The sequence below is a fragment of the Mesoplodon bidens genome (assembly GCF_964165515.1).
Source record: "Mesoplodon bidens genome assembly, chromosome: 12".
Taxonomy (NCBI): Eukaryota; Metazoa; Chordata; class Mammalia; order Artiodactyla; family Ziphiidae; genus Mesoplodon; species Mesoplodon bidens.
Window position 1 is genome coordinate 92,761,611 of NC_138168.1, and position 13,720 is coordinate 92,775,330.

The window sequence follows — 13,720 nt, forward strand, 5'->3', positions numbered from 1 at the left end:
TAATAATATGAATTCTTCCAATCAATAAACATAAAATATCTTTCCACTTATTTGTGTTTTCTTCAATTTCTTTCATTAATGTCTTGTTTTCAACATATAGATCTTTCACCTCCTTGGTTAAGTCTATGTCTAAGTATTTTATTATTTTTGATACAATTGTAATGAGAATGTTTTCTTAATTCTCTTTCTGATAGTTTGGTATTAGTGTAAACAAAGGCAACAGGTTTTTGCATATTGATTTTGTATTCTGCAACTTTACTGAATCATTGATTAGTTCCAATAGCTTTTGATGGAATCTTTAGGGTTTTCTATATATAATATTATGTCATCCACAAATACTGGCAATTTACTTTTTCCTTTCCAATACGGATGACTTTTATTTCTTTTTCTTGCCTAATTGCTGTGGCTAAGACTTCCAGTACTGTGTTGAATAAAAGTGGTGAGAGTAGACATCTTTGTCTTGTTCCTGATCTTAGAGGAAAAGCTTTTGGCTTTTCATCACTGAGTATGATATTAGCTGTGGGCTTGTCGTATATGACCTTTATTATGTTGAGGTATGTTCCCTCTTTACCTACTTTGTTGAGAGTTTTTATCATAAATGGGTGTTGAATTTTGTCAAAGCATTTTCTGCATCTATTGAAATGATCATATAATTTTTATCTTTCATTTTGTTAAAATGGTGTATCATGTTGATTGATTTAAGGATGTTGAACCATTTTTGCATCCCTGGAATAAATCCCACAATCCTTTTAATGTATGGTTGAATTAGGTTTGCTAACATTTCGTTTTGGATTTTTGCATCTATGTTCATCGGGGATATTGGCCTTTAATTTCCTTTCCTGGTGGCGTCCTTGTCTCGTTTCATATGAGGGTGATGCTTGCCTGGTAAAATGAGTTTGGAAGTGTTCCCTCCTATTCTAATTTTTGGAAGAGTTTGATGAGGATTGGTATTAATTCTTCTCTGAACATTTGGTAGAATTCACCAATGAAGCCAGCTGGTCCTGGACTTTTGTTTGCTGGGAAGTTTTTATTTACTGATTAAATTCCCTTGTTAGTAAGATTTTCTATTTCTTCATGATTCAGCTTTTGTAGGTTGTATGTTTCTAGGAATTTATCCATTTCTTCTAGGTTGTCCACTTTGGCATATAATTGGTCATAGTAATCTCTTATGACACTTCGTATTTCTATGGTATCAGCTGTAACTTCTCTTTTATTTCTGATTTTATTTATTTGAGTGTTCTCTCTTTCCTCTTGGTGGGTCTAGCTAAAGGTTTGTCAATTTAGTTTATCTTTTCAGAGAACCAGCTCTTAGTTTCATCGACCTTTTCTATTGTCTTTTTAGACTCTATTTCATTGATTTCTACTCTTTGTTATTTCCTTCCTTCTACTAACTTTGGGTGGCTGCATTTTAATATTCAGCTTAGAGTAGGAGAGAGGAGGGTTTTAATGGAATACCATCCTGGCATGTGCACTAGGCTGAGGAAGGGTGAGGGGTTCCTGAAGGTAATTGAAAGTTTTCTTAATTGGAGTATCTTCGTACACTGCTTTCTGTTGGTATACCTCACATCTGTGTGGTCCACAGGCCATGGAGTGCTCCTGGCACTCATATTTCCGTTGCCATTTAAAAACTTTTTCCTTCCCCCTAAAGGCAGGTCTCACAAAAAGAAAAGATGCCTCCATTGTGGTTAATAAGGAGGGAGACTCCAAAGGTAGTTTAGGTCATCTGAGTTAGGAGGAGTTTGGCTGCTATACATTTGACTAGCTCTGCATCTCTCCACTCTCACACGCCTGCCATCATTAGTCTTGGTAGTGATGGGCTCTTTAAATTATTATTACTTTAGCTCTGTAGCTGTTATATTCTATACATTTCATATACTAATAAATATGATTTCATGAATGAAAAGGCAAAAATCGCTTCTGGATGTTCTGGATACAAACAGGTTTCAAGGAGCCTGTGCTGGCTCTTGGCAGCTGTGCCATGTTTGACCTGATGGAAGGTTGGTTCCTTAGACTGGGTTTGTCTCTGGCAGCAGAAATACATCCTTTCAGAATGATGCAGTCGTGTCCTGTCAACTTTAGAGGGAACACGCTCACCGTAAAAGTAGCAAATTTGTGTTTGGCTTTCCGAAACAGAACTTTCTTTGAAAACGTTAAACCTTACCTTGGAAAACACTGCAGTGGGATTGAAGCATCACCAGTGAATAAAAACAAATGCAAAGTGCTTTTTTTACTTGTTTGGTGGTGGATCTGAAGCAATATGCCAAGCAGCGCCAGGCGGCGATGGCGTCTCTGTGGCTCGAAGGTGTGGACGGTGTGGAGAAGGATCCAGCACTGCGGGGTCAAAGCTGGGCTAGGGTCCTTCTCCCACCACTACTCCTGTAAACCTGGGCTGGCCCTGTAATCACCTGGGCCTTATTTTTATCATCTGTAATATATGGGCTTTGCTGACTTTCCATTGAGTTAATTAGATGACTTGTATCGAACACCCAGCACATTCCAATCTATTAAAAATTTCCATAAAGTGCCTGAAAAGTGTTGTCATAATACATATCATAAGGCATCGTGAGACAGCAGAAGAAATTTGTCCACGTGATTTTATTGAGAACAGAGTCAGATTCAAGTTATCTGTTACTTAAATGTCTACAAATAGGGACAAGAGGCTTGGGTCAGGCTAAGGGTCCACCCAGTCTGTGCCTTGACAGAACCTAACCCGCTGACTTCGTCTCACGGTCACGGTGAAGGCCAGCTCCCCGAGCACTGTCTAACTGTGTCAGACCACAGTCAGCTCTGTCTGTCGGTGACCCCTTCCTTGGCACTCGGGTTTCTGGAGTTGGGGGCTTGGGCTAACAGCCCAGGACTGATGTGAGGGTCATGGGTTGAAGAGAGCAAACTTAAGGGAAGACACAGCTCATCCAGGTGAAGAGGCAAAGAAGAGGCCAGAGAGTCCAGAGACCACTGGAAACTGCCAATTCTCTTGTACAGAGGTAAACTCTGGGGGTAATTCTGAGAGTGGACAGGACACACAAGGACCCAGAGGGGACAATTATCCAGAAGTTACCCAGGGGAAAGAGAGTGAACCTCAAAGACTCTTCTTGCCAGAGTTAAGCAGAAACTGGGAGAACATATTAATAAGTGATTGACGGTGATTGGTGGGTGGGGTGACATCCAGGGCACACACACTGGCCAGGGCTCGCTCATGCCCACTCAGCTGACCCTCCGGATGAATGACTCCCAGGTAAGTTCTGTGAGACACCGAACCAGCAGGGACATTTGGTTAAAGATCTTATGCTTTGCCTATTGAGGTGGGAAAATGAGCTGACAAAAATTTTCTGGCCAAACACGACTTAGCCAGAAATAATAATTAAATTATGTCATGCCTACAGCAAGAAAAAAAAAATCCTTTTGCAATTTTAACATAGTAAAATAAATAAAAAAGTAAGCCAGTATGCCTTATACAGCATTTTGCTAATGGCCTAAGAGGGAAAGTCAGTTCAGAAATGTGAGGATGGCTGGAGTAGTGGGTCATTAGTTTCTCTTTATCATAAGGTTCATCAGTGACAAAAATTTAAATTCTGAATCCATAATCCACAATTTAGAATGGGCCCTTATCTTCACATTTCCAAGAGAAGGGAACTTCTTCAACAGGCTTGTCTGTCCTGTAGGGACTGTTTGGAAAACACTGAGCTGATTATTTCCTGTCTTAATTTTGAACTAAGTGAATGTATTCTTTCTAACACTGCACCCATCTGGTATCCATGCCAGCAATAACTTTCTTGGAGACGTAAGAATGACAGACAGACATAACTATTTCCCAGTGTTTTTAATAAATGTATTATTTTTCTCCATAAAAAGGGAAACTGCTTGTCTCCCAACTCTACTTCCAGCTTCTCTCAGAAACTAGCACTTGGCATTCAGGACCCTGTGAGAACCTCCGGCCTTAACCGACAGTCTTTGGACAATACATTTTGTTTATCTTTCTGGACTCCCTGAGGTTTTGTGGTTAATACGTGAGAGATGTGTTGAGCTTCTTGAAGAAAAAGCTAGAGAGCCACGGGGGTTTCTTTTGCCCCCTCCCCTGCTTCTCCCTACCTCAAAGGAGGTGCAGTAGAAAAGCCAGAATTGCAAGTTTTGGCATCTGGGGTCTGGTCCTGCCTTTGTTGCTCATGTGCTCTGGCTAAGACATTTGCCCTCTTTTGTTTTGTTCTTCATCTTGAAGTTGTGAGGGTGAATGAATGAACATGCTTTCAACCTTTTGACTTCTATAGAAAAGTGCGCAATAGCAAATAAGTATTTCAGCTATCGGCTTGTAGTTCTCTCAATAAAGTAGAAAGTAAAAACAAAATTTTTAGCAGCGAATGCTTTTAAAGGTTTCATATGCAAATTTTCCTCTTTGGATGATCTTAGAATTAGCAGTATGCGGTATTTACTTTGTATTTTTACCTCGATTTTTTATTAACGTTTCCCACCAGGATTCCTTAGTTCCTTCGCCATCTACAGCCGCTCTGCTCACCTGTTTCTCAGACCCAAGAGCAGTCCCGGTTTTATCATAATTTCCTTCTGAGCCCTCAAGCCAGGAGGAATGTGTTTAAGTATTTAATAGATTTTCTGGGCTCTGGAATTTGAAGGAGAATTCACAGAGCAGCCCTCTTTCAAGAGGAGATACTTTTCTTCCCCATCCTTCCATGGCTCTATGTGTGTCGTTTTCCTCCTGAAAATACCAAGATCTCTACTTCTCTTCCCCGTGTGGGACCCAGTGGTTGGAACAGCGCCGCCTTTGTCTCAACAGCCAGGCCCCAAATCTGCTGATACAGCCCTGCCCACCCCCCAACTCATTGCCAAAGCTTCGGATTAAACATGGGGTTAAAAAATCCGATTTGGATTTTCTGTTTTGTTCTTTTTCTCAGTGCCCCTGACAAGTCAATCGAAGCATTGTTCTTGAAAATCTTCACTCCTTTGGTTTTCTGTGTGAGCTAGAATTAGGGCTTTTTCCTGTAAAGCTGTAAGCCAAGGAGAAACTATTTCAGCAATGTTGTCTGCAATGGATACTGTCCAGAGTGCAAAATTCTCTTGGTTTCCCACCAGTCTCCACCGACGAGTCTGCAACCTCTACACCCCCTGTGCTTGCTTCATAAACACCTGAAATGCTTTAAAAGCAGCCACATTCCCGCCAGCCACACTTGCCCCAGGTCACTGCTACGTGCAAGTCAGACCCAAGATCTCTAGGTCCCCTAAAAGCCCCCGAGAGGATTCACCTGCAAAAAGATGCTGTAGGTGCGCCACACTCCTTGAATCTTCTGGACGGTGTTGCGTGTTGTGCTGACAGCTGCCCTTACTGGAGAGCCAGCTAATCAATCAGCAAATTTGAGAGGCGACATTCTGGGCTGGACGAGGTAGCATTAGAGCCCAGAGTTCCAGGAGACCCAAGGATGGCTGGGGACTGACCTAGGCTTCGAGTTAACTCTGTGGGATGAACCGGCCACTAGAGCCGTTCTTGCGCGGACCGGGTCAGGGCCCTGGGATGGGAGGAGGGCGATGCGCATCTTGTGGTCGTGCTGGGAGCTCTCCCAGGGTGCGCGCGCGTTGGCGTGGGCACGCGTGTGCGTGTCCGCGTGTGTGCATTTGTGTGCGTGTGTGCACGCGTGTGCGTGTGTGTGCGCGCGTTTGCGCGCGTGCAGGGAAGGAGTCAGGCGCACGCACCACCCACGGGATACAGCACAGCCCTGGGGGCCCCTCTCCATCTCCTGCTGCCGCAGACCCGCGCTGGGGCGGCCCCTCGGCAGAGCGGGCGTCCGAGCCCAGCGAGCGGGGCGCGGCGGCGGCGGGCGCGGGGGGTGGGGCTGGGGGGCGGGAGGGAGGGAGGAGGGCGGGCGGGCGGGCGGGAGGAGGATCCGGGAAGCTCGGCAGTTATTTGACAGGAGCCAGGGAAGCCGCAGAGGACGCGGAGGACCGCCGGGTGCCGGGAGGGCAGCTGCTTGAGTGCGGGCCGCCCGGAGCGCTGGGGAAGAGGACCCCGAGCAGCCCCTCCGCCGGCTCCCCGGCCGCCGTGCCAGCGCGCAGGGCGCGGCCGCTGCTCCAAGCGCCGCCCTCGCCCTCCGGGGCCGAGAGCCCCGCCGGCCCTGCGCCCGGTCACCATGCTGCTCCCCCGGCTCTGCTGGCTGCCGCTGCTCGCGGGGCTGCTCCCGCAGGCGCCCGCGCAGAAGTTCTCGGCGCTCACGGTGAGTCCCGGCCCTCGGGGACCTGGCGGTAGCGCCGTGCCGTCTCCTGCCCGGGTCCAGCGGGGTCCCCGCGGTCCCCCGCCGGCCGAAGCGCCCAGGCACGGGGAGCAGGTGACCCTCGGGGAGGTGGCGCCTCCTTCCGCCCGCGCGGGCGAAACAGGTGGGGCCTGGGCGGGTCGGCGGCGTGCGCGCGCGGGGCTGTTGGGGTCCCCCCGGCACGGGTGACGGGCCGGGGGTGCGATCGGGGGTCCCGTGCCGCCCCAGCCACGGGGGGTGGGCAGGGCCGCGCGCGGAAACCAGGTCTTGGGACGAGGGCGCCGCCCGGCGGATTGTCCGAGGGCGGCCCCGGCGGGGCCTCGGCGCCCACTCGGCCCGGTGTGTCCCGGGCTCGGCTCTCGGCGGGCGGCCGCGCGGACCGCGTGGCTCTTGCCTGGCGAGGGGGCCCTGCTCATGGGCCCCGCAAGTTTCGCCTGACCCTCCCGGAGACCCTCCCTACGTGAACTTGGAGGAAGCAGATGACACGACAAGTGAACATTGTCTTCCTTCCTGATTAGAGCAGGCAGAAATTGGGGGCCCCCGGGGGCTCCGTGTCCTGCCATCCCCGGCCCCGGGGCCCCCGCGCCGGGTGTACCGAGCGCCAGGCTCACCGCGCCGACCGCGGCGGCTTTTGCTTTCTTAGCTGCGACTTCTCGTCGGGGCCCGGCCGCCCGGCGCGCAGTGCCAAGCGCGGAGCTCCGCGCAGGGGCCGAGCCAAGCCGCCGGCCGCCGGCTGGTCCCTGGTGTCCCAGCCCCCGGCTTGGGCAGACCTCGTGGGCTTGCAGTGTTTGCAAACCCATAATTAATGCAATCTGCAGAAACGAAAACATTCCACTTAAATGTGTTTTTGAACAAGTGCTTGAGAAAACACGAAGGGAGAGAGAACACCTCTGGTGGGGAGATGCTTTTAAGTGGCCGGGGACTCGTCCTGAAGGCGTTTATTGTATCGAAAATACCGATGGGTGAGATGGGCTGCAGTCGGGTTCTGCTTTTCAGCAAAGCTCAAGCAGTCCCCGAGCCTCTTTTTTTTTTTTTTTTTTTCTCCTTTCCAGCAGTACCAGGAGGGAGTTAGTGAGTTCACGGTTCATACCTAAAATTCTTCTGGGGTCCCTGCCTTGTGTCTCACAAATGACTTGTAGATTAGAAACTGCTAACTGGAGCTTGAAGGAGGTTTTCACACGCTCAGCTTTCCCTGTAGAGCCTTTATCTCCGCAGAGGGGCGGTGGAACAAGACTTGCTCTATGTATCCGTGTGTCTATCCATCTATACACACATAGGCTCTTAGACGCCCTCCCCCGCCATAGCGCATCCAAGGCCGCAGAGAAACTGAGACCAAGTCTCAAAATGAGACCCCACGTTTCTTCCAGAGATGAAGCAGCAGGTTGTCTATGGTGGCCACAGATGTCCTGAAAGTGCCCAGAATAAACGTCATCTGGCTGCCCCCCTCAGGGAACCCCCTGGGTTGGAAAAGCAGAATAGGGCGTTAGTTATTGGAATAACTGAAATCTCTACAGGTTTTCTTCTCTTTTCTCCCCTCCACTCTTCTTAGTTAAGCATTTACTTTAAGCCCCTCGTCCTTTGCCTTCCCAAGGCTGCTCTCAGGAGTTCCCGGGTGGCAGTGATGCCAGCTACAGGTGGGCTTCTTGTGCGGAAATGGTACATATGTGGCCCCCTTTGACTGTACTTCCTGAGGAAACATTTTGCCTTAAAACTGCTTTTGCAAATAAAGCGCTGTGCTGCTTTTGCGCCCAGGAGAAAAGCTTAAAGCCACAACATATCTGGCAAACTCTCCCCCCTCCGCCACCATCTAAGACATGAAGAAGTTTTGCTGATGGGCCGTGAGGGAATGTCGGAGGTGCTGGATTTTCTGTGGTGCTCATATCTTTTCAGATCATTTCCCAGTATTTGGGGATCTCTTGTTTCCAGAGCAATGGCTTTCTCTCTGCAAGATTTACATCTGATCTTTAATAAATCAGAGAGACAGCGCCCGTCCCTGGGAGCCTGGGAGTGATCACTAGGAGTCTTCTGGATGTGTGACCCGAGGCGAGTTACTTAGCTTTCTTAATTTTCAGTGTTCTTCTCTGTAAAGTGGGGATAAAGCAATACCCTCTGTTTAGCACGTTGCTGGGATTAAAGATAAGGCTTTTAGTGTACGTACCCGGCATGTGTCTGTTCTGTAATTCACCTTATTTCTGATGGCAGCCATGCTGTTGGTCCCGATGCCATAGTTTTCACCGGTGGCTGTGTCATTCAGGTGTGGGGACACTGGCCTCACGGTGGTTCTGTCTGTCAGGGATGTGTGTGTAGAGCACAGGGCTTTGCTCTGGGTGAGTATGAGCTTTACTGAGGTGGATGGTGTCTGCGTGGACAGGCAGGTGAGAAAACTGGCCTGTCTGCCCCCTTCTGTTCCACCCTTTCTTCTCACGTAGAGACAGGAAGATGCACTGCCCCTGGGGGGTTAGAAACTTGGTGCTGGCTTCCCTGGATGACGCCTTTGTCTTCCTCTCCCTATAGTGAAAGGTCTTAGTTTGGGGGACAGTGTTGCCAGAATGTGTCAGTGGGTTTGATCACCTCTGCTACTTGCTGTTTAACTCTAAGAGAATCTGCTTTGCTTGATAATTGTGGGTTTTTTTCCCACCAAAGTTATTCTTCAGAAATGGCACCTTTGTGTGTTTTCCTAGGACTTTCTGAGGGTTTGCATAATCTCCTGGTCATCCATGAGCCCCATGTTGTTTTCAACCAGCAGATGGTGGTGTGAAGTGTATCAACACTTCCCGAATCTTGGGTCCCCCTCTATTTCTTTCTTCTTCTTCTAAGGCCGGATCATGTCCATTTTTCATGAGAATGGTTGACTTTTTAAAAAATTTCTGCTCATGGCTGAGACTAGGGAGTAACTGCCAGTATAAGTCGTCTGGTTACACAGCATTATATTCCTCAGAGGTGATCACAGTCTTACTCTGTCATAGATGCAGTTGTACGGATTTGGACAGACAGCCAGGAAACCCGGACCTGGGTGTTTCCTTCCGGGGTGTGAGGCACAATATGCCCCGTGACCCCTTCCCCAGAGTGTTTGTGGGGGGGGGGCAAGTGGATTGATTTTAGAGCTGCCCACACTGAGAACGCAGAGGCCAACGGCCCCCCTTCTCATGTGGCTTCTGGCCACCCTGTCCACTACCTGAGCTTTCTTTGCTCCAAGGGCACTTTGTGTGTGTTTTCTCGTTGATCTCCCAGCAGCCTAACCAGCAAGGCTCTGCCGTATCCATATTCCAGAGGCCCTGTTGGAGCCCCGGACACTGCCCTGATCCAGATGCTTAGAAATTCAACCCGAGGCTGTTTTTCTTCCCTAGGCAGGGCGGAGGGCTTCCCTGCACTGTCTGCTGGGTCTCCTCTGAGAATGGTCCAGCTCGACCCTGCCCCCTCCCTCCCAGCCTGGCTGGCCTCCAGCACACGGTGAGGGCAAAGGACTTGTCAGTCGGGGAGACGTGTACCGACAGAGTTGAAGTGGCTGTTTTCCACCCCTGTGTGGATCTGTTTGCTTTGAAAGAGAAGGAAGGGGATGGGAAGGCAGGATTTGCTCACATATACATGTGACAATGTGTCATTGTTGGCACAAGAGGGTCTAATGTTGATGATGCTGGGAGGTTGGCGTACCCCTCCAGCTCCAGGGCGACTGTGGACCATTCTGCTTGATGCTGTTCTCACTCACTGCCCAGGCTCTCAGGGAATGATTATGTTTTCTTTCTTCTCCCACTGCAAATGCTCTGAGTATATTTGCTGCTCTGGGAAGGCTGCGTTTCATTCATCAGCAGAAGACGGACCACGGAGGTGGTTAAGGAAAAGGAAACTAAACATCATCAAAATTTTCCAACCTAGAAGCCCATTTACATGGCGACTACAAACCCAAACATCTGGAGGAGTAACTTTAATTTTGATTTGAAATCAAGACCATAAATAAAAGTATAAGCAACTTCAGGCTATAACAAGATTGTGCAGTAAATGGGCATTGATCTAACCAACACAGGTTGCGATGGTTCAGAACAGAGCAGATTTCTAAGTAATTCTATATCAAAATAAGCCTTCCTGAGAGTCTAGGAATTTAGAATGAGGCCGTTATTAAGATTGGCAGTGGAACACTGGCGTAGAGGGCAAGGGTAATGTTTCATATTTTTGAATTAAAAGGTATGTTATTGCACACATACAAGTCACAGACTCAGACTGATGAACTTCCAGGTAGATTTTGGAATTGGAGAAGAAAAATTAAGAAATAATTTTCTGAGTTCATTTATAGGAAACTAGAACTGTCACCTTTATGTTTCCCCAGTTGATGGTGTTGGTCATGGCACAAGATCCCCCTATTAACATTTGTACATTTCTAGAGCTTAAATAACACTTAATATATTGAATATTTAACTGAAGCCCCAGAGAGGAAGGATTTCAGAAAATGAAATCTTAGTTTCATATAGGCTAAGAAGAAATTATTCTAAAAGTGATAATCATAGGCATTCTTATGTGGTTTTGTAGTCCCAGGCTGAAAATCAAAGAGCAGAGATTTGTAATAAGACACAAATAAGTAGAACCCAGTAAAATGGTAACTCACATTTATATTGTCATGATTGAAAAACAAGAAATTATAACTGGAAACTTGTACTAGCTGTCCAGATTTAATCAGAATTTTCAACATGGAGGCCCTCTCAGAATGTCTAGTAACACTATAATTATATTCAGATTTTTATTATGTAGGGCATAATGTGGGATATTAACCAGTTAAACTGGCAGTTAAGGGAAGGTGAAATGTCAGTACAGTAAGTGAACTTTTTCTTCCTTCAACACATATCTTCCCTCTTTTTACTTTCTTCTTTTCCCTGGTCATCTTTTTTCTTTATTTTTTATGCCTCTGCCCAAATTACAATTAACTCCCTTTGCTTCTCCTATGACCATTAATGTTACTATTTCTATTTTAGCCCTAGCTGAGATCCATAAGAGGTTTTCTAGTTTCTTCCCCTCATACTCTTTCCCCTAAAAGCATCTGTAGGCCCCCTCTGCCGCACTCTGTCCTGGTGGCTGCGGGGAGGCCCCTGCAGTCACTTTATCCCCAGCATCACGTTACCGGCCCTGTCCATCAGCAAGCCCACGCCGATGGCAGATTTTTAAAATGATTTTGTCGGGGGGGGGGGTAAGCCAACTCTTACCATTTGAGGTTGCTGGCAAAGAGTCTTCCAATAATAATGAAGTCCCAGAAAGCATGACGAGTTTAGATGCACACAGTCGTCTGTGGTGTGTTTGATCCCTGGTCCAGAACACTTTAGGATGCACGGCAGGATCTATTAGGCCCATTTCATTTGGGACGTTCTCACATCTGTTGGGTTTTAGTCACTGCTGAAAGAACAAGTTCATCACTTTGTTAGCCCCAAAATGCTCTAGTCTATCGGGTGATCTTGCCCAAGGTGGGTTGTTTTGCGTATTTATCTTTGTATCAGGGTATCTTGATCATACTCTGTTCTGCACAGTCAAGGCTCCAGGAGCAAATGGGTCCGGCTTACCTAAGAGATAACAGCATGGCGGACACGAGAGTTCCTTCTCGGGATTAAGAAAATCCATCTCATTTCCTGTGGCTTTGCCTGCCCTGGTCAGGTCTATCCCATACCAGCCCCCAGCGGACTGAAAAAGACAGACCCTTCCCTAGCCCAGGCCACGGTGGCTCGCGAGGAGGGGCCTCGGGGCCTTGGAAGAAGGTGGAACTGGCTCTTGTCTGATCCAGACGTGAGTGCTGACGACTGCTGGGCAGTGGACCCCTTACTCCTGCCAGGGAGCCACATTTCTCCGTTTCAATGAAAAGTGCCTAAGAAGTGTTTTTTTATGACTCGGAGGAATGATGAAAACTACATTGCCCAGTGGGAAGACCGTTGATTTTCATTTCTTAGGGCACCTTTTCAGTTGAGGACGGTGAGATTTGTGGTTACCATGGTTACCTCTGGCGTGGCTGACCAGTCTCAGGACAACTCTGAGCATGTCAGGTGGTGTCGCTCTGAGGCATAACTCACGACTGAACCCTAGTGTTGAGGTTTTTACATGGAATTGCTCTTTTCTCCCTTTCTTTGCTCATATCTAACCGTTTTTGGGGCCCGTCTTCATCTTCAGAAGAACCTAGCGTAGACTTGCCTTTTCCTCCTTGTATCTGGTTAACTGTTTCTGGTTACTCACATAACTAACTCAGGCACAGGTTCATCTCTCTTCACATGAACTCCATCCACGTAATTGCACCTTCCTTGCGCTATGATAATTTTTCTTATAACGTTGAGAAAAACAGACAAATGCAAAGACACATCACAGAGCTGCTCTGGGTCACTTCCTCAGTTTCAGACGTCACTGGGGTCCTTCCCTACGTTACGTATCAGACGCACATAAAGAGACGTCATAAGATACAGTTACGCCATTGATAAGAAACACTCGTCAGTATGGAACAGAGTACAAAATAAAAATAAAATACTTCCGTTTATGCTTATCATTTTAAAAACAATTCAGGAGATCTGAATGAAGGTATCTAGCAGAATTCAGCGCATTGTCTGTTTTCAGTTGTCCATTAATTCATTCCGCAGAGGACTTGGGTCTGTGTCATCAAGAATTTAAAAAAGAAAAGGACATTTAAAATTAATTTAAAAACTTGACCTTTGAAAGACAGAAATGACTGTCCTGCAGTTTTGTGGTGGCTGCAGGCTTAAGATGGCCGAGTGAGTGGCATTTGGGAATTTCATGGCCAGTTTTGGGGCCAGGGTTCTGGGCAGCATGGCGCCCGGTGCCCTTCCTGTGACGCGACATCAGCTTTATACAGCAGGAGATACATGTGAAGGTTTCCCTCACTCCTTCTCAGAGATCAGCCACTTAAGTGTTTACTGCCCCTGTTTTAAGGGACTGTTACCTTCTTCACAGGGAAGTGGCCGAGTCAGGGGCAGACGGACGGAGCCCAGTCCCTGTCATGTCCACCACTGGTCAGGGCTCTGCTCTCAGGGCCAGGCCCGTCTGTGCCAGAGGGGCAAGAGCTGTCGGCCAGGCCACTGTGGCTCTTGCGTTGCACGTGCTTGTGTCAGAGGAGGAGGAGAGGAAGGTCCCTTTCTCCCGTGGCACCAAACTGACCGTGACATCAGGGCCCTCGCCAAGGAAAGTCTAGGCCAGGGAGACCTTTGTCTTTGGTAAACAGATACGTGGAAAGTTTTAAACATTAAAAAGAGAGATAATGAGAAATTCTGGTGCCCTGCACTAATGCCGTTGACTATGGAATAAAATCTGTCATCAGGAGGGTTCTCCTTGGACCTGGGTACACTGGAGGACCTTGCTTATAATGCAGGCTGAGAATCATATAATCTTTAAAACTGTCGTCTACTGATGAATCAACAGTTCACATCATCTGCTTTCCTTGGGCCACGTATTTAGGTATTTAAGGAAGATCACTAGGTCTTTGTAGCCCAGATGCC

General features: G+C 47.8%; 1 protein-coding gene across 1 annotated transcript in view; it reads left to right on the forward strand.

Annotated features, from left to right (window-relative positions):
• Positions 1-5,964: 5,964 nt before the first annotated feature.
• The window catches only part of SMOC2 (SPARC related modular calcium binding 2), a 156,313-nt gene continuing 148,557 nt past the window's right edge, over positions 5,965-13,720 (forward strand). The window contains exon 1 of the mRNA XM_081250874.1: positions 5,965-6,215. Coding sequence (XP_081107000.1) covers positions 6,132-6,215 — 84 coding nt within the window. The 5' untranslated portion in view covers positions 5,965-6,131. The remainder of the gene's footprint in view (positions 6,216-13,720) is intronic.